Genomic DNA, 27219 nt, shown 5'->3' on the forward strand with positions numbered 1-27219 from the left:
TTTCATTTTTGGATAAAAAGACGTGCCCGTTTTAAGCGCAATATTTTGTCACGAAAAGATGCTCGACTATGCTTGGAATTGATAGTTTTGGAAAGAAGACACTCTGATGTTTCCAGAACTGCAAAGATTTTCACTGTGAGTGCCTTACAACAAAAGCTTCAGGCAAAACCAAGATGTTTGAGCGCCCAGGAAATGAACAGGATTTCTGAAGCTACGTTTTCCATGATCGCCTTATATGGCTGTGAATGCGACAGGAATGAACGGACACTTTCTATCGTTTCCCCAAGGTGTCTGCAGCATTGTGACGTATTTGTAGGCATATCATTGGAAGATTGACCATAAGAGACTACAATTGCCAAGTGTCCCGCACGGTGTCTGCGTGGAAATTGGTGCGCAAAAGTCAGCTACCAGTATTTTTCCATCCGAATCAGAGAAGAATGCAGGCTTCCAGGAACGGCATTTCAATAAAGAGATATATGACAAAACACCTTGAGGATTGATTCAAACAACGTTTTCCATGTTTCAGTCGATATTATGGAGTTAATTCGGAAAAAAGTTCGACGTGTAGGTGACTGAATTTTCGGTTAGTTTCAGTAGCCAAATGCATAGTAACAAAACGGAACGATGTGTCCTACACAAGAATCTTTCAGGAAAAACTGGACATCTGCTATGTAACTGAGAGTCTCCTCATTGAAACATCTGAAGTTCTTCAAAGATAAATTATTTTATTTGATTCCTTTGCTGGTTTTTGTGAATATGTTGCGTGCTAAATGCTAACGCTAAATGCTAAGCTAGCTATCACCACTCTTACACAAATTATTGATTTTCTCTGGTTCTAAAGCATATTTTGAAAATCTGAGACGACAGGATTGTTAAGAAAAGGATCAGCTTGGGAGCAGGCATATTTATTTCATTTCATTTGCGATTTTTAGAAATCGCTAACGTTGCGTTATGGTAATGAGCTTGAGACTGTAGTAACGATACTGCATGCGGGATGGGGCGGACTATGATGTTAAAGGGAAATGGCAGCACAGGGTCACAATACAGAGGGAGGGAGGGGTGTAAAGGAATATTGCATCACAGGACACAATAGAGAAGAAGTTAGGGGGATAAGGGGTAATTGCACCACATGACACAATACAGAAGGAAGGGGGGAAGGGGGTAATGGAAAATGCACCAATGGACACATTATAGGAGCAGGGGGGTAAAGGCAAATTGCACCACAAGACACAATACAGAAGGAAGGGACGGAGTTAAGGGAAATGGCACCAAAGGGACACAGTAGGGAAGGGGGAAGGGGGTAAAGGGAAATGGCACCACTGTGACAATACAGAAGGAAGCCAAAGGGAAATGGCACCTCAGGAGACAAAACAGAAGGAGGGAAGGAGGTGAAGGGAAATGGCATCACAACACACAATACAGAGGGAGGGAGGGAGGGAGGGAGGGAGGGAGGGAGGGAGGGAGGGAGGGAGGGAGGGAGGGAGGGAGGGAGGGAGGGAGGGAGGGAGGGAGGGAGGGAGGGAGGGAGGGGGAGGGAGGGGGGGGGAATAGGAAATGGAACCACAGGGACACAATACAGAAGGAGGGAGGGAATGGGGTAAAGGGAAATGGTATCACAGGACACAATACAGAAGGAGGGGTGGAATGGGGTAACGCAAAATTGTGCCAAAGGACACAATACAGAAGGAGTTAGGGGGATTAAGGGAAATGGCACCACATGATACAATGCAGAGGGAGGGAAGGAGGGGGGGGGGTTAAAGGGAAATGGCAGCACAGGGTCACAATACAGAGGGAGGGATATAAAGGGAAATTGCACCAGAGGACGCAATACGGAAGAAAGGTGGGAGGGGGTTAAGGGAAAAGGCACCAAAGGGACACAGTGCAGAAGGAGGGAAGGAGGTTAATGGGAAATGGCACCAAAAGAGAAAATGCATAAGGAAGGAGGAAAGGGGTATAGGTAAAACGCACCACAAGACAAAATACAGAAGTCATTTGGGTGGTAAAGGGAAGGGAAATAGCAAAACAGAACACAATACAGCGGGTAAAGGGAACTGGCTGCACAGGACACAATACAGAGGGAAGGGATGGGGTAAAGGGAAATGGCACAACAGGATACAATACAGCGGGAGGCGGGTAAAGGCAACTGGCTGCACAGGACACAATACAGAAGGAGGGATGGGGGTAAAGGGAAATGGCACAACAGGATACAATACAGCGGGAGGCGGGTAAAGGCAACTGGCTGCACAGGACACAATACAGAAGGAGGGATGGGGGTAAAGGGAAATGGCACAACAGGATACAATACAGCGGGAGGCGGGTAAAGGGAACTCGCTGCACAGGACACAATACAGGAGGAGGGAAAGAGGTAAAGGGAAATGGAACCAAAGGACCATACATTAGGAGGTAGGGAAGGGGGTATAGGTAAATTGCACCACAGGACACAATATAGAAGGAGTTAGGGGGGATAAAGGGAAATGGCTGCACATGGACATAATACAGAGGGAGAGAGGGAGGGGGTAAAGGGAAGTGGCACCGCATGACACAATACAGAAGGAGGTAACGAGGGTGGTAAAGTGAAATGGCACCACATGGACACAATACGGAAGGAATGAAGGAAGGGGGGTATAAAGGCATATGGCACCACAGGGACACAATATAAATGTGGGGAGGGAATGGGGTCCAGCTGGCTTATGAGTGGTGCAGTGGTCTAAGGCACTGCATCTCAGTGCAAGAGGCGTTAGTACAGTCCCTGGTTAGAATTCAGGCTGTATCACATCTGGCCGTGATTGGGAGTCCCACGGATGGCGCACAATTGGTCCAGTGTCATCCGGGTTTGGCCGGGGTAGGCCATTATTGTAAATAAGAACTTGTTCTTAACTGACTTGCCAAGTTAAATAAAGGCTAAATAAAATAAAATACATTATACCACAAGACGCAATACAGAATGAGTTAGGCGGTAAAGGAAAATGGCACCACATGACAAAATACAGAGGGAGGGATGGAGGTAAAGGGAAATGGCACAACAGGATACAATAGAGAGGGAAGGAGGGAGGGGGTTAAGGAAAATGGCACCACAGAGACATAATATAGAATGATGGAGGGGGGGGGGTGGAAATGGCACCGCAAGGACACAATACAGAAGGAAGGGGAGATGGGGTAAAGGGAAGTGGCACCACAGGGAGAAAATAAAGAAGGAGTGAGGGAGGTGAGTAAATGGAAATGGCACCATAGGACACAATAAACAAGGAGCAAAAGGCAAATTGCACCTCAAGGACACAATACAGAATGATGGAGGGGGTTAAAAAAATGGCACTACATAAACACAATACAGAAGGAGGGAGGAATTGGGCTAAAAGGAAACGGTACAACACGACATAATACAGAAGGAAGGAGGGGGGCTAATGACATCACAAGGAAATTTAAATGTAAAAATTTAAGGAGGGAGTGGGGTAAAGGGAAATGGCAGCACAGTACACAGAATCATGAATTAGGGAGGGGTGTCGGGTAATGGGAAATTCCATCACAGGACACAGTACAGAAGGAGGGAGGGAATTGGGGTGAAGGGAAATAGTACCACAGGACACAATGTGTTAGGAAGGAGGCTGGCAAAGGGAAATGGCACCACAGGACAAATAATGAATGAGGGAGGGAGGTGGGGAAGCGAAATGGCACCATGGGGTCACAATATAGAAGGAGAGAGGGATTGGGGTAAAGGGAAATGGTATCACAGGACACAATACAGAAGGAGGGAGAGGGTGAAAGGGAAATGGCACCACTGGACACAATACAGAATGAGGGAGGGAGGTGGGTGAAGGGAAATGGCACTACAGGACACAATACAGAAGGAGGGAGGGATGGAGTAAATGGAGATGGCTCCACATGAAACAATACAAAAGTAGGGAGGGAGGGGGTAAAGGTTAATGGCACCACAGTACACAATATAGAATGACGGAGGTGTGAAAAGGGAAATGTCACCATGGGGTCACAATACAGAAGGAGGAGGGAGGTGAGAAAAGGGAAATGCCACCACAGGGATACATTATAGAAGAAAGGAATGAGAGTGGCAAATGGAAATGGCATCACAGGACACAATACAGAAGGAAGGAAGAAAGTGGGTAAAGGGAAATTGTACCACATGACACAATACAGAAGGAGGGGGTGGGGGTGGAGGTGTGGGTGTGGGGGTGGGGGGGTAATGACATCACAGGAACACATTTAAGAAGGAGGGAGTGGGGTAAATAGAAATGGCACCACAGGGACCCAATACAGAAGGAAGGAGGGTGGCAAAGGGAAATTGAACCACAGTACACAGAAACATGAATTAGCGAGGGGTGTCAGGTAATGGGAAATGCCATCACAGGGCACAGTACAGAAGGAGGGAGGGAATTGGGGTGAATGGAAATAGTACTACAGGACACATTGCGTTAGGAAGGAGGATTGCAAAGTAAAATGGTACCACAGGACACAATAATGATTGAGGGAGGTGGGGAAAGGGAAATGGCACCATGGGGTCACAATATAGGAGGGTGGGATTGGGGTAAATGGAAATGGTACCACAGGACACAATACAGAAGAAGGGAGAGGATGAATGGCAACACAGGAAACATTTTAAATGCAGGGACGGAGAGGGTAAAGGGAAATGGCACCACTGGACACAATACAGAAGTATTAATGGGGGGGGGGTGGCAAAACAGGGATACAATACAGGAGGGAGGGATGGGGTAAAGGAAGATGGCTCCACATTAAACAATACAAAAGTAGGTAGGGAGGGTGTAAAGGGTAATGGCACCACATGACACAATACAGAAGGATGGGGGAGGTTAGAAAAAGGAAATGGCACCACAGGGTCACAATAAAGAAGGACTCAGTGGGGTAAAGGGAAATGGCACCACAGGGCACAATACAGAAGAAAAGGCATCACAGGACACAATACAGAAGAAGGGAAGGAAGAGGGTAAAGGGAAATTGTACCATAGGACACAATACAGAAGGAGGAAGGTTGGCAAAGAGAAATGGCATCACAGGACACAATACAGAAGGGGGGGAGAGGGGGGTAAAGAGAAATGGCATCACAGGACACAATACAGAAGGAGAACGGGAAAGGGGTAGAGGAAAATGGTACAATTGCTCTTACCACTTTCTATATGGTTTAAAGACTACTGCCAATTCATTAGCATAACTTTTATTTACTTTTTTGACACTTTTTGGAAACAAAAAAATAATAAGACGATCTCATGTTAAATACTGTTGACACAATATGGCTGTAGGTTCATCTTCCTTACCTTAAGCCCATTCTTGGGAAGCTTCTATAGACCACCAAGTGCTGACAGTCAGTATCTGGACAACATGCGTGAAATGCTTGATAATGTGTGTGATATCAACAGAGAGGTACAGTATATCTTCTGGGTGATTTAAATATTGAATGGCTCTCATCAAGCTGCCCACTCAAGAAAAACTATGTAATCAGTGCCTGCATTCTGGTTGTCAGTCAACCTACCAGAGTATGTACAAACAGCACAGGAATGAAATCATCAACATATATTGATCACATATTTTCTTGTTATTTAACTAGGCAAGCCAGTTAAGAACAAATTCTTATTTACAATGACGGCCAACCCCAGCCAAACCCTAACCCGGACAACTCTGGGCCAATTGTGCACTGCCCAATAAGACTCCCAATCACAATCAGATGTGATACAGCCTGGATTCAAACCAGGGACTGTAGTGATGCCTTTTGCACTAAGATGCAGTGTCTTAGACCACTGCGCCACCTGGGAGCCATGAACAATATGACCCTGAACAGGCAGTTAACCCACTGTTCCTAGGCCGTCATTGAAAATAAGCATTTGTTCTTAACTGACTTGCCTAGTAAAATAAAGGTACAATTAAAACATTTTAAAAAATTAACGTGACCAGTGATTTTACTTTTCTTTTTTTTCCTGGTCACGTTAGTTTCACGTTTTGTAATTTTATGATTTTGCCTATTCAAAAACAAATATGCAATTGACCAAAAATAAACTTTCTGAAGAGGCAAGAACGGCACAGGAATGCCCGTCTATGATATAGTGTGGTAGGTAGCCTAGCTGTTAACAACGTTGGGCCAGTAACCGAAAGGTTGCTGGTTTGAATCCCTGAGCTGATTGGTGAAAAATCTGTCAATGTGCCTTTGAGAATAGCACTTAACCGTAATTGCTTCTGTAAGTCGATCTGGATAAGAGCTTCTTCTCAATTACTAAAATCTAAATGTGATCTGCTTTTGACAGACAGAGCTGTTTGGTGGCCCAGGGAGGTTTTGGGAGAACTCCAGGCCAATCGATCATCCCCAAGTAGTCCACTTGGGCCAGGGAAAAGAATATTGTAATAATGTAATGCTATTTTAAATCTAGGCTATATAATTGATTAGAAAACGAATGGATTCCTGAAGCCGTTGGTGATGTATTTTTTTATACATATTTTTTATCATGCATGACACACACATACAGTATAGCATATAGATAATCTGTCTGGCAGAAAGAGTGCACAGCTCTCAAACAGCTGGTTGTTGAGTCAGATCTTATTTTTGTTTGGGCCAATAGCTTTGTTAGCACTGGTAGTAGCTATGTCTGCACTGGCCTGGTGTACCACTGTCAGTTAAGAACAAATTCATATTTACAATGATGGCCTTCACCGGCCAAACGTGGACAATGCTGGGCCAATTGTACAACGCCCTAAGGGACTCCAAACCACCGCCGGTTGTGATACAGCCAACGTAACTAAGAATTACATTTGACGATACAATTTCCCCCTACCCTCCTTGGCAAGAGTCTTTTGTCCTGCTAATTTCCCATAATGGTGCTGAATAACATGACCGTGGTCTTGGAGCTGGGGGGAAATGCAAATAAAATGTAGATTAAATAAACATCTGCATTTTGGAATGTCTTTTATCATGTTATTTTATTAATAAAGCATAAAGATGTTGATGAATAACTGTTAGGGCAAAATTGGTGGATTTTCACACCTACAGCAGCTGGGCTATGAAGAGTAGCTTGTCAATTCATAAACCTTGTGCCATGGAATGTCTTCCCAAACTATTTTGCAATCTATATGGCTCTCCGACATTTTGCGGTTGCATGTGGTCTTGAGTTAGAAACTTAACACTTTATAGTACCTAAGCATCGAATACATTACAAATTGGGGGATTGTCACACCTATAGTAGCCAGGTTACTGTCCTGCCAAAACAAAAAAATGTTTGCACGATGGGCTACACCTGCTACAGTATAAGAGTACTAGAGTGAAAAACAAGTGTTTGAAAACCTGTTTTCAAAATGCCTCCAGCTGTCCATCACACACAGCATCTTGTTTAAATATTGTTTACATTCTTTATCGTAAACACAATGTCACAAGTAAATTGTATCTACCTTTCCAATTACTTTTAGAGTTTACAAATGTGTGCTTATCATGTAATTTTTGTAAGTAAAATGCTACAGTCCAGTTACAGCTTGTTTTGATCAAGTAGAAAAAAAAATAGAAGTATATGTTTTGGGGGTGTGTGTGCAACACAGAGGAAAAGCAATGATCACACTATTGTTCAGGAGGAACGGAAAATATAATGTCAATCCATAAACGATGTGCCATCAAAAATCTCTTCCCAACTATTTTGCAATCTATATGGCTCTCCGCCAATAATTACATTTAGAGGATTGTTTGTTAAAAAAATAACAATATTTTGTAGATTATTTTATTGTCAACTAACCGAAAGTGAGCGATTGTAATCTGAATAAAGGCAAAAATAATATTTATAAATCCCCGAAAAATATATTTATATTTTAAGAGGGAGACATTTATTTTTACATTTAAGTCATTTAGCAGACGCTCTTATCCAGAGCGACTTACAAATTGGTGCATTCACCTTAAGACATCCAGTGGAACAGTCACTTTACAATAGTGCATCTAAATCTTAAAGGGGGGGGGTGAGAGGGATTACTTATCCAATCCTAGGTATTCCTTAAAGAGGTGGGGTTTCAGGTGTCTCCGGAAGGTGGTGATTGACTCCGCTGTCCTGGCGTCGTGAGGGAGTTTGTTCCACCATTGGGGGACCAGAGCAGCGAACAGTTTTGACTGGGCTGAGCGGGAGCTGTACTTCCTCAGTGGTAGGGAGGCGAGGAGGCCAGAGGTGGATGAACGCAGTGCCCTTGTTTGGGTGTAGGGCCTGATCAGAGGCTGGAAGTACTGAGGTGCCGTTCCCCTCACAGCTCCGTAGGCAAGCACCATGGTCTTGTAGCGGATGCGAGCTTCAACTGGAAGCCAGTGGAGAGAGCGGAGGAGAGGGGTGACGTGAGAGAACTTGGGAAGGTTGAACACCAGATGGGCTGCGGCGTTCTGGATGAGTTTTAGGGGTTTAATGGCACAGGCAGGGAGCCCAGCCAACAGCGAGTTGCAGTAATCCAGACGGGAGATGACAAGTGCCTAGATTAGGACCTGCGCAGCTTCCTGTGTGAGGCAGGGTCGTACTCTGCGGATGTTGTAGAGCATGAACCTACAGGAACGGGCCACCGCCTTGATGTTAGTTGAGAACGACAGGGTGTTGTCCAGGATCACGCCAAGGTTCTTAGCGCTCTGGGAGGAGGACACAATGGAGTTGTCAACCGTGATGGCGAGATCATGGAACGGGCAGTCCTTCCCCGGGAGGAAGAGCAGCTCCGTCTTGCCGAGGTTCAGCTTGAGGTGGTGATCCGTCATCCACACTGATATGTCTGCCAGACATGCAGAGATGCGATTCGCCACCTGGTCATCAGAAGGGGGAAAGGAGAAGATTAATTGTGTGTCGTCTGCATAGCAATGATAGGAGAGACCATGTGAGGTTATGAAAGAGCCAAGTGACTTGGTGTATAGCGAGAATAGGAGAGGGCCTAGAACAGAGCCCTGGGGGACACCAGTGGTGAGAGCGCGTGGTGAGGAGACAGATAGGGCAGTGTGAGCAGAACCAGCGGTGTCAAGCATTTCGCTACACTGGCATTAACATCTGCTAACCATGTGTATGTGACAAATAAAATTTGATTTGATTTGATTCTCGCCACGCCACCTGGTAGGAGCGACCTGTCAGGTAGGACGCAATCCAAGCGTGGGCCGCGCCGGAGATGCCCAACTCGGAGAGGGTGGAGAGGAGGATCTGATGGTTCACAGTATCGAAGGCAGCCGATAGATCTAGAAGGATGAGAGCAGAGGAGAGAGAGTTAGCTTTAGCAGTGCGGAGCGCCTCCGTGATACAGAGGAGAGCAGTCTCAGTTGAATGACTAGTCTTGAAACCTGACTGATTTGGATCAAGAAGGTCATTCAGAGAGAGATAGCGGGAGAGCTGGCCAAGGACGGCACGTTCAAGAGTTTTGGAGAGAAAAGAAAGAAGGGATACTGGTCTGTAGTTGTTGACATCGGAGGGATCGAGTGTAGGTTTTTTCAGAAGGGGTGCAACTCTCGCTCTCTTGAAGACGGAAGGGACGTAGCCAGCGCTCAGGGATGAGTTGATGAGCGAGGTGAGGTAAGGGAGAAGGTCTCCGGAAATGGTCTGGAGAAGAGAGGAGGGGATAGGGTCAAGCGGGCAGGTTGTTGGGCGGCCGGCCGTCACAAGACGCGAGATTTCATCTGGAGAGAGAGGGGAGAAAGAGGTCAGAGCACAGGGTAGGGCAGTGTGAGCAGAACCAGCGGTGTCGTTTGACTTAGCAAATGAGGATCGGATGTCGTCGACCTTCTTTTCAAAATGGTTGACGAAGTCATCTGCAGAGAGGGAGGAGGGGGAGGGGAGGAGGATTCAAGAGGGAGGAGAAGGTGGCAAAGAGCTTCCTAGGGTTAGAGGCAGATGCTTGGAATTTAGCGTGGTAGAAAGTGGCTTTAGCAGCAGAGACAGAGGAGGAAAATGTAGAGAGGAGGGAGTGAAAGGATGCCAGGTCCGCAGGGAGGCGAGTTTTACTCCATTTCCGCTCGGCTGCCCGGAGCCCTGTTCTGTGAGCTCGCAATGAGTCATCGAGCCACGGAGCGGGAGGGGAGGACCGAGCCGGCCTGGAGGATAGGGGACATAGAGAGTCAAAGGATGCAGAGAGGGAGGAGAGGAGGGTTGAGGAGGCAGAATCAGGAGATAGGTTGGAGAAGGTTTGAGCAGAGGGAAGAGATGATAGGATGGAAGAGGAGAGAGTAGCGGGGGAGAGAGAGCGAAGGTTGGGACGGCACGATACCATCCGAGTAGGGGCAGTGTGGGAGGTGTTGGATGAGAGCGAGAGGGAAAAGGATACAAGGTAGTGGTCGGAGACTTGGAGGGGAGTTGCAATGAGGTTAGTGGAAGAACAGCATCTAGTAAAGATGAGGTCGAGCGTATTGCCTGCCTTGTGAGTAGGGGGGAAGGTGAGAGGGTGAGGTCAAAGAGGAGAGGAGTGGAAAGAAGGAGGCAGAGAGGAATGAGTCAAAGGTAGACGTGGGGAGGTTAAAGTCGCCCAGAACTGTGAGAGGTGAGCCGTCCTCAGGAAAGGAGCTTATCAAGGCATCAAGCTCATTGATGAACTCTCGGAGGGAACCTGGAGGGCGATAAATGATAAGGATGTTAAGCTTGAAAGGGCTGGTAACTGTGACAGCATGGAATTCAAAGGAGGCGATAGACAGATGGGTAAGGGGAGAAAGAGAGAATGACCACTTGGGAGAGATGAGGATCCCGGTGCCACCACCCCGCTGACCAGAAGCTCTCGGGGTGTGCGAGAACACGTGGGCGGACGAAGAGAGAGCAGTAGGAGTAGCAGTGTTGTCTGTGGTGATCCATGTTTCCGTCAGTACCAAGAAGTCGAGGGACTGGAGGGAGGCATAGGCTGAGATGAACTCTGCCTTGTTGGCCGCAGATCGGCAGTTCCAGAGGCTACCGGAAACCTGGAACTCCACGTGGGTCGTGCGCGCTGGGACCACCAGATTAGGGTGGCCGCGGCCACGCGGTGTGGAGCGTTTGTATGGTCTGTGCAGAGAGGAGAGAACAGGGATAGACAGACACATAGTTGACAGGCTACAGATGAGGCTAAGCTAATGCAAAGGAGATTGGAATGACAAGTGGACTACACGTCTCGAATGTTCAGAAAGTTAAGCTTACGTAGCAAGAATCTTATTGACTAAAATGATTAAAATGATACAGTACTGCTGAAGTAGGCTAGCTGGCAGTGGGTGCGTTGTTGACACTACACTAATCAAGTCGTTCCGTTGAGTGTAATAGTTTCGACAGTGCTGCTATTCGGGGGCTAGCTGGCTAGCTAGCAGTGTTGATTACGTTACGTTGCGTTAAAAGAACGACAATAGCTGGCTAGCTAACCTAGAAAATCGCTCTAGACTACACAATTATCATTGATACAAAGACGGCTATGTAGCTAGCTATGTAGCTAGCTAAGATCAAACAAATCAAACCGTTGTACTGTAATGAAATGAAATGAAAATGTGATACTACCTGTGAATGCGACCGGGTTTTTGAGTCTATTCGGTAGACGTTGGCTAGCTGTTGGCTAGCTGTTGGCTAGCTGTTGGCTAGCTAGCAGAGTCTCCTACGTTAAGGACAACAAATAGCTGGCTAGCTAACCTCGGTAAATTAAGATAATCACTCTAAGACTACACACTCTAAACTACACAATTATCTTGGATACGAAGACAGCAAAGACAGCTATGTAGCTAGCTAACACTATACTAATCAAGTCGTTCAGTTGAGTGTAATAGTTCTACAGTGCTGCTAATCGGTGGACGTTTGCTAGCTGGCTAGCTGGCTAGCTGCTGGGCAGAGCAGTGTAGACTACGTTAGGATGGCGAAATACGATAATTACGCAATTATCTTTGATACAAAGACTGCTATGTAGCTAGCTAAGAAGAAATTGCTAAGATTAGACAAATCAAACCGTTGTGCTATAATGAAATGTAATGAAATATAATGAAAAAGTTATACTACCTGCGGAGCGAAGTGCCGATGCGACCGCTCGCTCCAACCCGGAAACCAAAAGCCTACCGTGCCTATTTTTTGGACAAGGACATGCCAGCCGGCCAAACCCTACCCTAATCCGGATGACGCTGTGTCAATTGTGCATCGCCTCATGGGTCTCCCGGTCACAGCCGGAACAGGTATCGAACCAGCATCTATAGCAACACAGTTTGTTCTGCAATGCAGTGTCTTAGACCATTGAGCCACTTGGGAGGAACGATCCACAAAGTTTTTAATGCTGATCATTTGCCTTGCACGGTGTTGGCAAGAGTCTATTGTCCTGCTAACAGCCCATAATTGCTCTGTACAACGTGACCAGTCGGGAGTAGGCTAAAGTACTACAGTAATAGCAAAATAATCCTAACATTTCCACACCCTAACTGTAGCCTAATCAATACCCAAACGGAGATTCAGTTAAAATAAAAATCTTATTGATTTATCAAGGCCAGTCCCCATGCTGGTCTCAATGCTGTTTTCCCCCCCTTCCCACTTGCCTCTTCCATTCATTTTGAAATAATATTTTCCAGTTAGCAAAAATGTGTTTATCTTCATTAGCCTACTTTGTTCCAATGTTTCTGTCATTCAGTGATATTTATTCCCGTAATAAATGTTTATGGATCCATATGGAAAATGACATGTGCAAGAGACGGTGGTAATATTTTCCCTTTAATAGACTATAATACATGGTGTCCAGGTCAGGATAACCAAAACATTTCTTTATTAAACACTATCAGATAGAATGTTGGTACTTTTTAGCAGACACTTGCTTATATTCAGTCAACACATATCATTTGAATATCCTGGAATATAATTGAACATTTGAATTTCTCTTAGAATAAAACCTTAGCATAACAACAGTTTTAGTAAGTAATACTGTTGAGAAGTAACAATAAAATAAGTATATTTTTTCCGTGTGTGCGAGTGCAGGACAGAGGAATAGCAATTCTTACATTACTGTCATAAATTCAATCCACTACTTCATCCTCATCATTCAGTTCATTGAAATTACATTTTAAAGTCGTGCACAATTATATCAATTTCTATTTGGTTTATGTCGCACATTCATTGTCAGTTAGAGACACATTAGCACCTTGGGAACCAAAAGCATAATCAGTGCTCTAACTCTCCCTTGCCCTGGTCTGGAGCAATGAAGCAGTAACGCAAGGTATCATACTAAACCTCTAATCTCAAAACTTTTGTTGAGCAACCACTCAGTATCTGGACAAATGTGTGAAATGCTTGATAATGTGTGTGATATCAACAGAGAGGTACAGTATATTTTATCAAACTTTCATGAAATCACACATGTAAGATACCAAATTAAAGCTACAGAGCTACTTCTTCATTACACAAAGGAAAAACCTCAACCAATTTCTAAAGACTGGTGACATCCAGTGGAAGTGGTAGGAACTGCAAGAAGGTCCTTTAGAAATCTGGATTCCCAATGAAATCTCATTGAAAAGAGAGTGACCTCAAAAACCCCCACATCTGAATGGTTTTTCCGCGGGGTTTCGCCTGCTACATAAGTACTGTTATACTCACAGACATGATTCAAACAGTTCTAGAAACTTCAGAGTGTTTTCTATCCAAATCTAAATCCAAATCTAATAATATGCATATCTTATCTTCTGGGGAAGAGTAGCAGGCAGTTGAATTTGGGCATGCATTTCATCCATATGTGAAAATACTGCCCCCTGTCACCAAGAAGTTAACAAAGAACTGCAGTTTTCAGAATGAATTGCAAGGAATAAAATAAAAAGCATTCTATTTGGGACAAATCATTCACTAAACTATAAACCCTAAACATCAACTAAATATTGCAATGTATAGTTTGGAAATTGAGCATGTTGAGTTGACCCAATTTGTAAGTCGCTCTGGATAAGAGCGTCTGCTAAATGACTTAAATGTAAATGTAATGTAAATGACTAAACTGCTTGGAGTAACCCTGGACTGTAAACTGTCATGGTCAAAACATATTGATAAAACAGGTAGGTCCTGCAGGCCCTTGTTTTGTCACATCTGGACTACTGTTCAGTAGTGTGGTCAGGTGCCACAAAGAGGGACTTAGGGAAATTACAATTGGCTAAGAACAGGGCACAAGAACTGCCCCTTAAAAGTACACGGGGAGCTAACATTAATGAGATGCATGTCAAAATCTGATGTCTCAAAGTGGAAGGGAGATTGACTTAATCACTTCTTGTATGTTTTTGTAGGAAGCTGAATGTACCGACATGTCTGTTAAAAGTACTAGTACACAGCCATGCATATCCCACAAGACATAACACCAGAGGTCTCTTCAAAATCCCCAAGTCCAGAACAGACGAATGGAGGTGCACAGTACAACATAGAGCCATGACTACATGGAACTCTATTACACATCAGGTACGTAACTGATGAAAGCAGTAGAATCAGAATTGAAAAAAAACAGGTAAAAATAAACCTCATGGAACAGCAGGGACTGTGAAGAAACACAAACAAAGGTACAGACACAGGCATACGCACACAAGCGCTAGCACACACACTCTACACACATATATTTTAATATTTTTGTATGATGGTATTATACATTTTGTATTGTAGATATGTAGTGGAGTAATAATGTTATATGATATACTGTTTTATCCTTTGTTTTATATGTATTGTAAGTGTTTTAATGTGGTTGGACCCCAGGAAGAGCTAACGGGGACCCCTAACAAATACAAATATATACAAATACTGAACAAATACATTTTGCTTCTGAAATGTCCTACTAAACCCGGAGGTAGTTGAAACTCTCATGATCCATGCTCTGTTTCAGGCATCTACTGTATGGAATGGGCCAGGCATCTCACATATCCATATGTCCACTCAACCATAGAGATCATATAATTCCCGATAATTCAGGAATCTAGGTACAGACCTAGGATGAGCTTCCCCTCCTCCAATCCTAACCTTAACAATAGCGGGATAAAATGCTAAACTTACCCAAGATCAGCATGCGTAGGGGCAACTTCACTCTACTCCTAAATCCTCTTTGCAATAAAGAAATACAACTTCTACATACACAAAACAAGCTCTAAGTCTACCCGTTATATACCCATCCAGTCTTCTACCCAGTCAAATAGTTCACAGCCGCCTACCTTCACAGTATGTTGAGTCCCCGTGGATGGAGGCAAATCCGCTCTTGCACTCACACTCGGCTCTGGTATTCCGATTTTTACATTCTGAATTTTCCCCACAAATGAGTCCCTCTGCACAGAAGTCGTAGCCTGGGAGAGAGGGGGACAAAGTTCTGACTTAACAATCTGGATTTGACTGAGATCACACAGGGTGCTGACAGTGGGAAAATGATCTGTACAGTAGATGACTCAGTTGTTTCCTCTCTCGATCTGAACCCATCTATCCCTTCATTCCCAGAAATGACTAGTGCAAGTCCCACTCTCTGTGAAACCCCCCTCCAAACCACAGTGCTTCAGGATCCAAATGTGCTTTTTAAAGAGGGTGTGTAGGGCTAGACTGCTTGTGGTGAAAGCAGATATTAACAACACAGTGTTTGTCCTTTGTACGTTTGTATGTACCTAACTCACGGAGAGAGAGGGGGTGTCTTAGACAGGAACTCTCACAGGTAGCTCCTGAGGAGACGCTGGTGGTAGGCAGGGACGGGAACTGTACGATGTATTTTACAAAATATATAAATGGGGAGAAGGCTTATTCAGGCTCAGTGGGGGTGTTAAGGGACATCATTGAGCAGTTTGGCTTAGTGGATGTTTGGAGAACTCGACATCCCAATACAAGACAATATACAAGGATGAAGGTCTTTGGGGTTAGGGTTAGTGCAGCTCGACTAGATTGGTTTTACATGTCCAGGAATCAGATCAATAGGGTGTTGGGCGCTACCATTCTCCCGGAGGGTTTTTCGGATCACCACAAAACCATGGCTCTGCAGTTTATTTCACCAGGGCCTCGGCAGCCATCCTTTTGGAAGTTCAATGTAAAGCTCTTACAAGATGCAACTTTTTGCTCAGGTTTGGAAACTTTTTTGGAAAGGGCAGTTAAGAGAGGAGTACGAGTCTTTGAGTCAATGGTGGAATATGGGAAAAGTCCAAATTTGGCTTTTCTGTCAACAGTATAGAGCTCTCTCATCCCTCAGAGGCTAGGAGAGTATTGAGGGAACTTCTGCATAGTATCAGTGAAGTGGAGTTAGAGCTGGTGAGGGTGGCAAGGCAATGTAGGCTTCTAGGTTAATTTAGCTGAACTACTTAGGGACCTGGGCAGTTTTTTCCTGGGCAGTTATGTCAAGGTGATCGATCCATAACGGATTACTCTATAGAGTTTCGCACTCTTGCTGCCTCCAGTGACTGGAACGAGCCGGCGTTGCTCGCTCGTTTTCTGGAGGGACTCCACGCTGAGGTTAAGGATGAGATTCTCTCCCGGGAGGTTCCTTCCAGCGTGGACTCTTTGATTGCACTCGCCATCCGCATAGAACGACGGGTAGATCTTCGTCACCGAGCTCGTGAAAGAGAGCTCGCGTTAACGGTGTTCCCCCTCTCCGCATCTCAACCATCTCCTCCCACCGGTTCAGAGACTGAGCCCATGCAGCTGGGAGGTATTCGCATCTCGACTAAGGAGGACCGGTTCGGCAGCTTCCTGCAGTGCCTTGATAGACTCTGGGTCTGAGGGTTGTTTTATGGACGAAGCATGGGCTCGGAAACATGACATTCCTCTCAGACAGTTAGGGGAGCCCACGCCCATGTTCGCCTTAGATGGTAGTCTTCTCCCCAGTATCAGATGTGAGACATTACCTTTAACCCTCACAGTATCTGGTAACCACAGTGAGACCATTTCCTTTTTGATTTTTCGTTCACCTTTTACACCTGTTGTTTTGGGTCATCCCTGGCTAGTATGTCATAATCCTATTAATTGGTCTAGTAATTCTATCCTATCCTGGAACGTTTCTTGTCATGTGAGGTGTTTAATGTCTGCTATCCCTCCTGTTTCTTCTGTCCCCTCTTCTCAGGAGGAACCTGGTGATTTGACAGGAGTGCCGGAGGAATATCATGATCTGCGCACGGTCTTCAGTCGGTCCAGAGCCAACTCCCTTCCTCCTCACCGGTCGTATGATTGTTGTATTGATCTCCTTCCGGGGACCACTCCCCCTCGGGGTAGACTATACTCTCTGTCGGCTCCCGAACGTAAGGCTCTCGAGGATTATCTGTCTGTTTCTCTCGACGCCGGTACCGTGGTGCCTTCTTCCTCTCCCGCCGGAGCGGGGTTTTTTTTGTTAAGAAGAAGGACGGTACTCTGCGCCCCTGTGTGGATTATCGAGGGCTGAATGACATAACGGTTAAGAATCGTTATCCGCTTCCCCTTATGTCATCAGCCTTCGAGATTCTGCAAGGAGCCAGGTTCTTTACTAAGTTGGACCTTCGTAACGCTTACCATCTCGTGCGCATCAGAGAGGGGGACGAGTGGAAAACGGCGTTTAACACTCCGTTAGGGCATTTTGAATACCGGGTTCTGCCGTTCGGTCTCGCTAATGCTCCAGCTGTCTTTCAGGCATTAGTTAATGATGTACTGAGAGACATGCTGAACATCTTTGTTTTCGTTTACCTTGACGATATCCTGATTTTTTCTCCGTCACTCGAGATTCATGTTCAGCACGTTCGACGTGTACTCCAGCGCCTTTTAGAGAATTGTCTCTACGTGAAGGCTGAGAAGTGCGCCTTTCAAGTCTCCTCTGTCACATTTCTCGGTTCTGTTATTTCCGCTGAAGGCATTCAGATGGATCCCGCTAAGGTCCAGGCTGTCAGCGATTGGCCCGTTCCTAAGTCACGTGTCGAGTTGCAGCGCTTTCTCGGTTTCGCTAATTTCTATCGGCGTTTCATTCGTAATTTCGGTCAAGTGGCTACCCCTCTCACAGCTCTTACTTCTGTCAAGACGTGCTTTAAGTGGTCCGGTTCCGCCCAGGGAGCTTTTGATCTCCTCAAGAAGCGTTTTACATCCGCTCCTATCCTTGTTACTCCTGACATCACTAAACAATTCATTGTCGAGGTTGACGCTTCAGAGGTGGGCGTGGGAGAGATTCTGTCCCGGCGCTTCAATTCTGACGATAAGGTCCATCCTTGCGCTTATTTTTCTCATCGCCTGTCGCCATCGGAACGCAACTATGATGTGGGTAACCGCGAACTGCTCGCCATCCGCTTAGCCCTAGGCGAATGGCGACAGTGGTTGGAGGGGGCGACCGTTCATTTTGTCGTTTGGACTGACCATAAGAACCTTGAGTACATCCGTTCTGCCAAACGACTCAATGCACGTCAAGCTCGTTGGGCGTTGTTTTTCGCTCGTTTCGAGTTCGTGATTTCTTATCGCCCGGGAAATAAGAACACCAAGCCTGATGCCTTATCCCGTCTCTTTAGTTCTTCGGTGGCTTCTACCGACCCCGAGGGGATTCTCCCTGAAGGGCGTGTTGTCGGGTTGACTGTCTGGGGAATTGAGAGACAGGTAAAGCAAGCACTCACTCACACTGCGTCGCCGCGCGCTTGTCCTAGTAACCTTCTTTTCGTTCCTGTCTCTACTCGTCTGGCTGTTCTTCAGTGGGCTCACTCTGCCAAGTTAGCTGGCCACCCCGGCGTTCGGGGTACGCTTGCTTCTATTCGCCAGTGGTTTTGGTGGCCTACTCAGGAGCGTGACACGCGCCGTTTCGTGGCTGCTTGTTCGGACTGCGCGCAGACTAAGTCAGGTAACTCTCCTCCTGCCGGTCGTCTCAGACCGCTTCCCATTCCTTCTCGACCATGGTCTCACATCGCCTTAGACTTTATTACCGGTCTGCCTTCGTCTGCGGGGAAGACTGTGATTCTTACGGTTGTTGATAGGTTCTCTAAGGCGGCACATTTCATTCCCCTCGCTAAGCTTCCTTCCGCTAAGGAGACGGCACAAATCATCATTGAGAATGTGTTCAGAATTCATGGCCTCCCGTTAGACGCCGTTTCAGACAGAGGCCCGCAATTCACGTCACAGTTTTGGAGGGAGTTCTGTCGTTTGATTGGTGCTTCCGTCAGTCTCTCTTCCGGTTTTCATCCCCAGTCTAACGGTCAAGCAGAAAGGGCCAATCAGACGATTGGTAGCATATTACGCAGCCTTTCTTTTCGTAACCCTGCGTCTTGGGCAGAACAGCTCCCCTGGGCAGAATACGCTCACAACTCGCTTCCTTCGTCTGCTACCGGGCTATCTCCGTTTCAGAGTAGTCTTGGGTACCAGCCTCCTCTGTTCTCATCCCAGCTCGCCGAGTCCAGCGTTCCCTCCGCTCAGGCTTTTGTCCAACGTTGTGAGCGCACCTGGAGAAGGGTCAGGTCTGCACTTTGCCATTACAGGGCGCAGACTGTGAGAGCCGCCAATAAACGTAGGATTAAGAGTCCTAGGTATTGTCGCGGTCAGAGAGTGTTGCTTTCCACTCGTAACCTTCCCCTTACGACAGCTTCTCGCAAGTTGACTCCGCGGTTCATTGGTCCGTTCCGTGTCTCTCAGGTCGTCAATCCTGTCGCTGTGCGACTGCTTCTTCCGCGACATATTCGTCGCGTCCACCCTGTCTTCCATGTCTCCTGTGTCAAGCCTTTTCTTCGCGCCCCCGTTCGTCCCCCCCCCCCCCCCCGTCCTTGTTGAGGGCGCTCCTATTTACAAGGTACGGAAGATCATGGACATGCGTTCTCGGGGACGTGGTCACCAGTACTTAGTGGATTGGGAGGGTTACGGTCCTGAGGAGAGGAGTTGGGTTCCATCTCGGGACGTGCTGGACCGTTCGTTGATTGATGATTTCCTCCGTTGCCGCCAGGGTTCCTCCTCGAGTGCGCCAGGAGGCGCTCGGTGAGTGGGGGGGTACTGTCATGTTTTGTCATTGATTATCATGTCTTGTCCCTGTGCTTCCCCTTCTATTCGTTTCCCTCTTCTGGTCTTATTAGGTTCTTTCCCTCTTTCTATCCCTCTCTCTCCCCCTCCCTCTCTCGCTCTCTCACTCTCTCACTCTATCGTTCCGTTCCTGCTCCCAGCTGTTCCTCATTCTCCTAACTACCTCATTTACTCTTTCACACCTGTCCCCTATTTTGCCCTCTGATTAGAGTCCCTATTTCTCCCTCTGTTTTCCGCTTCTGTCCTTGTCGGATCCTTGTTTGATGTTCGCTGTTCTTGTCCTCGTTCCGTCCTGTCATGTTTTTTGCCTTCTTCAGATGCTGCGTGTGAGCAGGTCTGTGGTCGCATCTTCAGTTGTTCCCCTCTACTGTCTAGAGGGTTTCAGTATTCCTGTTTTGACTTGGAATAAACTCTGTTTCTGTAAAGTCGCTTTTGGGTCCTCATTCACCCGCATAACACCAGGTTAAAGCAAAGGGAGAACTTGCAAGAGCTAGGTTCTCCATGCTCAAGGAGATGGATGCTCCCAGCTCCTTCTTATTTGGTTTGGAAAGACCGAGTGATGAAGCCAAGGGAATGCATTGTCTGAGGCTGTTGGATGGACTGGACTTGTTTTACATGTTGGGTGAAAGCGTCGGGGTAGGAGAGTTGCCAATGAGCTGCTGTCAGGCGGCTCTGACTCTCCTGCCCAAAAAAGTGGACGTGTGTGAACTTAAGAACTGGAGCCCTGTGGCTTTGCTCTGTGCGGACTGCAATATACTTTCAACGGTCATCGCTAACAGACTGATATCTCACCTGGACTCTACAGTACGCAAGGACCAGACATAATGTGTACCAGGATGCTCAATCACATACAACTTTTTCTTAATCAGGGACATGCTGGACTTGTTGAGAGTTTCTAATATGAACTTTGGACTGTTCTCTTTAGACCAAGAGAAGGCTTTTGATAGAGTGGACCATGAGTATCTATTAAATGTGATGTCTGTGTTTGGGTTTGGGGATAGGTTTTTGGCTTGTATGAAGATGTAGTATGCTGGGGCGTCATGTATGGTCAAGGTGGGATGGGGGCTCAGTAGGCCAGCCTGAGTGGCATTAGATACGGATACCCTCTATCGGGGCAGTTATATACACTAGCCATATAGACATTTTCAGGGCCTCCTACGCAGGAGACAGCAGGGAGTGTGCTGGACAGGCATGGGTGTGTTGACAGGCATAGCAGTGTCAGCGTATGCATATGACATTTCTGTGATGGTCAGGGAAGGGCAGGATATGCAGTCTGAAGGTGTGCGAGGGAGCTTCATCAGCTAAGGTGAACTGGGGCAAGAGCAAAGCTCTGTTATGTGGGGCAAGGAGGGATAGGGGCCCCCCTCTGCATCCAGTGGTTTGCAGTGGGGTTGTGAAGGACTTAAAGGGGTGTACCTGGGCTTGGAGAGGTGGGTCAGGAATAACTGGGAGGGGCTGTCACAGGCAGTGGTGTCAAGATTGGCCAGTTGGAGGTGTCTCCTGTCCCAAGTGTCATATAGAGTGAGGGTGCTGATAATCAACAACCTGGCGGCATCCTTCCTGTGGCATAAACTGGATGTCCTCAACCCCCCTCAACTGAGGGCGGCAGTGTTGTCCACAAAGGAGGACAGGGCCTGGTGGAGAGGCTGGAGAGGCTGAGTACAGCAGGTCTCTGATTTTACTCTGTGGTGCTAAGGGCCTGGCAGCTGCTAAGGCCCACACGAGAAGGGGGTGTGGAACCTCGGCTATGGGAGGAGCCTATCTCCCACAATCCGGTCATCCTTTTGAGATCGATTCAATCGGTCACCCTGCAAAAGCAACTGATGGCAGCGGGTTTAATAAGGCTGGGCGACCTGCGGCTGCTGGGGGTGGAAAACACAGGAAGTCCTGGCACAACAAACAGGACTAACATCTCTTAGGTTGCTGGAGAGATTCCTGGGGGAGGTCCAGGAAGCACTATCTGAGCCGGTAAGGAAGGTGTTTGAGCAGCCAAAGGGGGAGGGGCCACCAATGGTTCCGCCACTGCAGTTGACGGCTGAGACTTTAACACACCAAGCCTGGGGGAGTTTGAGTGGGTGGGAGGTAAAACCCTCTATAACCTTTGCATTAAGGTGAGGAAAAGGAGCCTAACAGGAGTGAAGGCACATCAGTGACAGGGGATATGTGAGGCAGAGAGTATGGTGGGTTTTAGATGGAGGCTCTACAAACACCCAGTAACAAAGAGGTCAGGGGACATCCAGTGAAGGGTTTTACATGGATCCCTGGCCACTAATAACTAATGGCACGGGTCGACCCTGGAGTCAGACAGGGGTGTCCCTCTTTATCACGAGTGAAACTGTGCATCATATGTTTTGTGCCAGGTTAATGCCATTGATGTCTCGGTTGGAATGTCTGTGTAAGAGGTTGGGGGTGGAGTTTACTGTCGGGATATTTATAATTGGTACAGGTATTCGAATAAGGAAGAGGCAAATGTGTGTTGTTGATTTTCTGTTTGCTCAGGCAAACTTGGCTATTTGGCTAACAAGGAGGAAGAGGGTCAAAGGTGGGGGATAACAGACCCTTTACTATTATTTAATGGGATAGTCTCTGTGCGCCTTAGGGTGGAATTTGAGTTCTATAAAATGGTAAAAAGTGGGGAGATGTTTCAGGAGATATGTTGTGTCGCGGAGGCAGATAGCTTGAGAATATGGGTTGGATATACGGTTGAAGAAGTGGTGAGGTTTTGGTTATTGTGATGTGTGATGTTGTTTTGTATCGTGGGGTAGAGGGCAAGGTGAGTGTGCAGCACAGGGGATATTTGTTTTTTAAAGGGGGGTGGGTGGTGAGGTTTTCATGAAATGAGGATGTATCATTAAAGAAAGACAAAAAGTAAAAAAAAGTATCTCTCTCTCTGACATGTTTTTCTTTCTTTATCCCTCTGTCTTTCCTTCTCTGCAATCTCTCTCCCTCGCTCTGCATATACTCTCTCTGATATTTTTTTCTCTCTCTCTTTCTCCCTCTCTGTTTCTTCCTCTGTCATTTTCTCTCTTTCTCTCCCTCGCTCTCCCTCTTTCTCAGAAGAGGTCTTACATGTACAAAGAATCAGAACTTGAGAGGTGTAAGTTTGGCTGACGCCATGAGGGAGACAGAAAAGGAAATGCACTTGCAGGTCTACAGCGTACACACACACACATCCCCCAATCCCTTTTCCGAGGGCTTTAAACCTTTCCATTCAGTGCAATGGAAAAGGTAGAAAATGCTGACTTAATGACTAGTAGGTAATATCCAATAGAACAGGCCTCATTCAACCCATAAGGTGATAATGGCAGGTTATGAGTGGAAGATGTCCTGAAAAGGAAAAGACTCCGCTCCTCTGCACTGCACTGATGTTTATCTGAATGGCCAAAATACATAGACCAAACGGTAAGTCTTGTTTTAACAAATCTGAATTTGTTCAGTTGAAATTGACCATATTCATCTCCAAGGTACGCATATTTTTTCCACATATCTCTCTTATTCACATAATTTCACAGTCACCTGCCACTAACTGTTTCTGTGTATTCAATCTATTTACAAAATGATCTATGGATTTTTTAAATTTTTTATTTGACCTTTTTTTAACTAGGCAAGTCAGATAAGAACAAAGTCTTATTTTCAATGACGGCCTCGGAACAGTGGGTTAACTGCCTGTTTAGCTAATATATCCTTTCGCTTTCAAAATGGTAGAAATTATGCAAATTGGCATGGCGAGAGCCGGTCTAAAGCAGACAGAACATTTTGCTCTGAACTCAAGCCAACAACGGATAAAATATTCATGCAGGACGTAAAGAGACAAATAGAGCCATTTAAAGACCCTGTTCCCTACATAAGTGTACTACTTTTGACCAGAGCCTTTATGGGCCCTGATGAAAAGTTCTGCACTATACAGTATAAGTGCACTATACAGGGAATATGGATCCATTTGGGACACAGACATTGACTCCACTCAAACAAGCAGCAAGCCGGGATTGTCTCTGTTAGCTTCTCCATGCTCCCTTACGGGTTGTAAGGGTGGGACCAATGATAAACGGCAATGAGGAATGATTCAGACTAATTAAATGTTGGGTAGCAGAAGATGATAGCTCGGCCAATGAGAAACTGCAAGGGGAGAGGGACTGAGGGCTGAAACAGTAGCAAGCGACTTCAAAGGTGAAGGACCAACCTTTGCAGACATTGCAGCACCTGTTGTCAGGTAGGATCTGTTCCTTGAGGGTGCAGTTGAGCTCAGGACAGTTCTCTGTCACTCTCACCATCAGCCCATTCTGCAAACACAACCCAAATACACACATTCAAGCAACTCAAATCAATGCAACTTTATTTAACCCCCCAGGGGCAATTAACATTAGATTATAATTAGCATGACGTCAACAACAGATAAACACAGACCCTTTTTTAATATGACCAGGAAGGGTTAGGGTGCAATGCTAATTGTTTAATATTAAATGTACAGCGTTATCTTGTATGTTAGTTGGTTGTTTGAATAAATTAGTGCACTTGCATCCTTGTAGCAGAAGGATAATTCTATTTTACACTGATCCTCGACACTTGCAAAGAGAGAAACACACTACTACAGAATATAAGCACAGTACCCTCAGCATAAATGTAAATGCAGAGCGACAGGGATATACACAGATTCACAAAGAAAGGGAGAAAACTCTGGCTCTCCTCTCTATAAATCCATCTTCCATGGACTTTTGAAATAAATAGCCATGCGCACAGTTACATTCGTCAACCTGTCTCAGTTTCCGCTCCTCCATGGTCCCTGTGTGCCTCTCAAGGTGTGAAGCATTGACTCAGACCCCTTAGACACCTCTCTATTTCAAAGTTACTTCAAAGTCACCCCCTTCCAGGTGCTACACCAACTGTGTTTGTTTCCCAAATATCCCACACCATATTTCCCACACCATATTCCCTACATGGTGCAATACTTTTGACCATAACCATATGGCCCCTGGTGAAAAGTAGTGCACTGTGTATAATATTTATTTATTCCGGATCCCAGCAGCAGCAACGCTTTCTGTGGTCCAATCACAATGACATACAATAAAACAATACATAACATAACATATTATGACATACTACTCTACCATAACATATGACAACCAAAAATCAATAATACAGCAGAAAAACAATATTAAAATGTATGGGTATGTAGAGTGTGTTTCTTAGCATGTTTGAGAATGCAATGTGTGTGCCTCTGTGTGTGTGTCTCTTCACACTCCTGTAAGGAATGACACAGGAGATGAGAAGCAGGTACGGGAAGTCAACATTTAATCAGGAAACAGACAGAAAGACCAGGTGAAGAACAGCGCCAGCACTAATGCTGCAGCAGGGAATAGAGCGGGGACCAGACAGATATTGGGAAGGTAATGACAGAGGTAATTGAGCCAAGGTGAGTCCAGTAATCGCTGATGTGCTTGACGGGGAAAGGCAGGGGTGCGTACTGATGGTGGCAGGAGTGTGTAATGCTGGGGAGCCTGGTGCCTTTGCACGCCAGGGAGGGAGAGCGGGAGCAGGCGTGACAACTCCATGCTGTTCTGATTTTACTGCTTGACTGAGTTACATGATGTGGGCACTGATGTTGGGCGATTAGGCCTGGCTTGCAGTTTGTGTTCCAATTCATCCCAAAGGTGTTCAATGGGGTTGAGGTCAGAGTTCTGTGCAAGCCAGTCAAGTTATTCCACACAGATCTAGACAAACCATTTCTGTATGGACCTCACATTGTGCACGGGGTCATGCTGAAACAGGAAAGGGCCTTCCCCAAACTGATGCCACAAAGTTGAAAGCCGCCAAAAATCCAGTGTTTCTATGTCAAACGGTTTTGTTATATTTCAGTCTTCTGTGATATATATAACGTGTAATAATGGGATGCAAACACAAACTGTAATACATTTCAGCTCTATATTTGACATGGTGCAGATGTCTCCTTTTTTAAAGCCCATAAACATGTGTGAGGTGTATACTTTTGTTTCAAATTAGATTTGTTTAAGACTACCAAGAAACACTCTGTGGAACCCTGATTTAGCCCAATGCAGTATAAGGTTAAACAGTCACTACAACCTCCAGCTAACTTACACGACTAATAACTACAAATAAAGAGGAGTGAGAAGGGCAACTTTCTAAATGTAATGTCCAAATTACCCCTTTCAGCTCTCTGTTTGCTGCAATTTGATCAAGGGAAGTGTATACACCTACAGTACCAGTCAAAAGTTTGGACACACCTACTCTTTCCAGGGTTTCTTAATTTTTACTATTTTCAACATTGTAGAATAATAGTGAAGACATCACAACTATGAAATAACACACATGGAATCATGTAGTAACCAAAAAAGAGTTAAACAAATCAAAATATTATTTATATTTTATATTCTTCAGTAGCCACCCTTTGCCTTGATGACAGCTTTGCACAATCAAAGCATTCTCTCATACAGCTTCATGAGGTGGTCAACTTGAATGCAATTCAATTAACATGGTGTTTCTTGTTAAAAGTTAATATGTGGAATGTGTTTGAGCCAATCAGTTGTGTTGTGACAAGGTAGGGATGGTACACAGAAGATAGCCCTATTTGGTAAAAGACCAATTCCAAATTATGTCAAGAACAGCTCAAATAAGCAAAGAGAAAGGGCAGTCTATCATTACTTTAGACATGACGGTCAGTAAATTCTGAAAATGTTTGAAAGTTGAAAGTTTCCTCAAGTGCAGATGCAAAAACCATCACGCACTATGATGAAACTGGCTCTCATGAGGACTGTCACAGGACAGGAAGACCCAGAATTACCTCTGTTGCAGAGGATAAGTTCATTAGAGTTAACAGCCTCAGAAATTACAGCCCAAGTAAATGCTTCACAGAGTTCAAGTAACAGATACATCTCAACATCAACTGTTCAGAGGAGACTGCATGAGTAAGGCCTTCATCGTCAAATTGCTTCAAAGAAATCACTACGAAAGGACACCAATTAGAAGAAGAGACTTGCATGGGCCAAGAAACTCAAGCAACGGAAATTTGACCATTGGAAATCTGTCTGGAGAGTACACATTTGAGATTTTTGGTGAATGGATGATCTCCGCATATGTGGTTTCCAATGTGAAGCATGGAGGAGGAGGTTTGATGGTGTGGGGGTGCTTTGCTGTTGACACTGTCAGTGATTTATTTAGAATTCAAGGCTTAACCAGCATGGCTACCACAGCATTCTGCAGCGATACGCCATCCCATCTGGTTTGCACTTAGTGGGACTATCATTTGTTTTTCAACAGGAAAATGACCCAAAACACACCTCCAGCCTTTGTAAGGACTATTTTTCCAAGAAGGAGAGAAATGGAGTGCTGCATCAGATGACCTGGCCTCCACATTCACC

At 45.7% G+C, this 27219-nt stretch overlaps 1 protein-coding gene across 2 annotated transcripts in view; it reads right to left on the reverse strand.

Annotated features, from left to right (window-relative positions):
* Positions 1-27219, reverse strand: part of LOC124035930 (protein kinase C-binding protein NELL1-like) — a 467070-nt gene that overhangs the window by 198686 nt on the left and 241165 nt on the right. For both annotated transcript variants that reach the window (XM_046349864.1, XM_046349863.1), the window contains exons 11-12: positions 24027-24126; positions 15085-15213 (exon numbers count right to left, since the gene is read on the reverse strand). In XM_046349864.1, the coding sequence (XP_046205820.1) occupies positions 15085-15213; positions 24027-24126 (229 nt within the window). The remainder of the gene's footprint in view (positions 1-15084; positions 15214-24026; positions 24127-27219) is intronic.

This window comes from Oncorhynchus gorbuscha, linkage group LG05, assembly GCF_021184085.1.
Source record: "Oncorhynchus gorbuscha isolate QuinsamMale2020 ecotype Even-year linkage group LG05, OgorEven_v1.0, whole genome shotgun sequence".
NCBI classification, from domain to species: domain Eukaryota; kingdom Metazoa; phylum Chordata; class Actinopteri; order Salmoniformes; family Salmonidae; genus Oncorhynchus; species Oncorhynchus gorbuscha.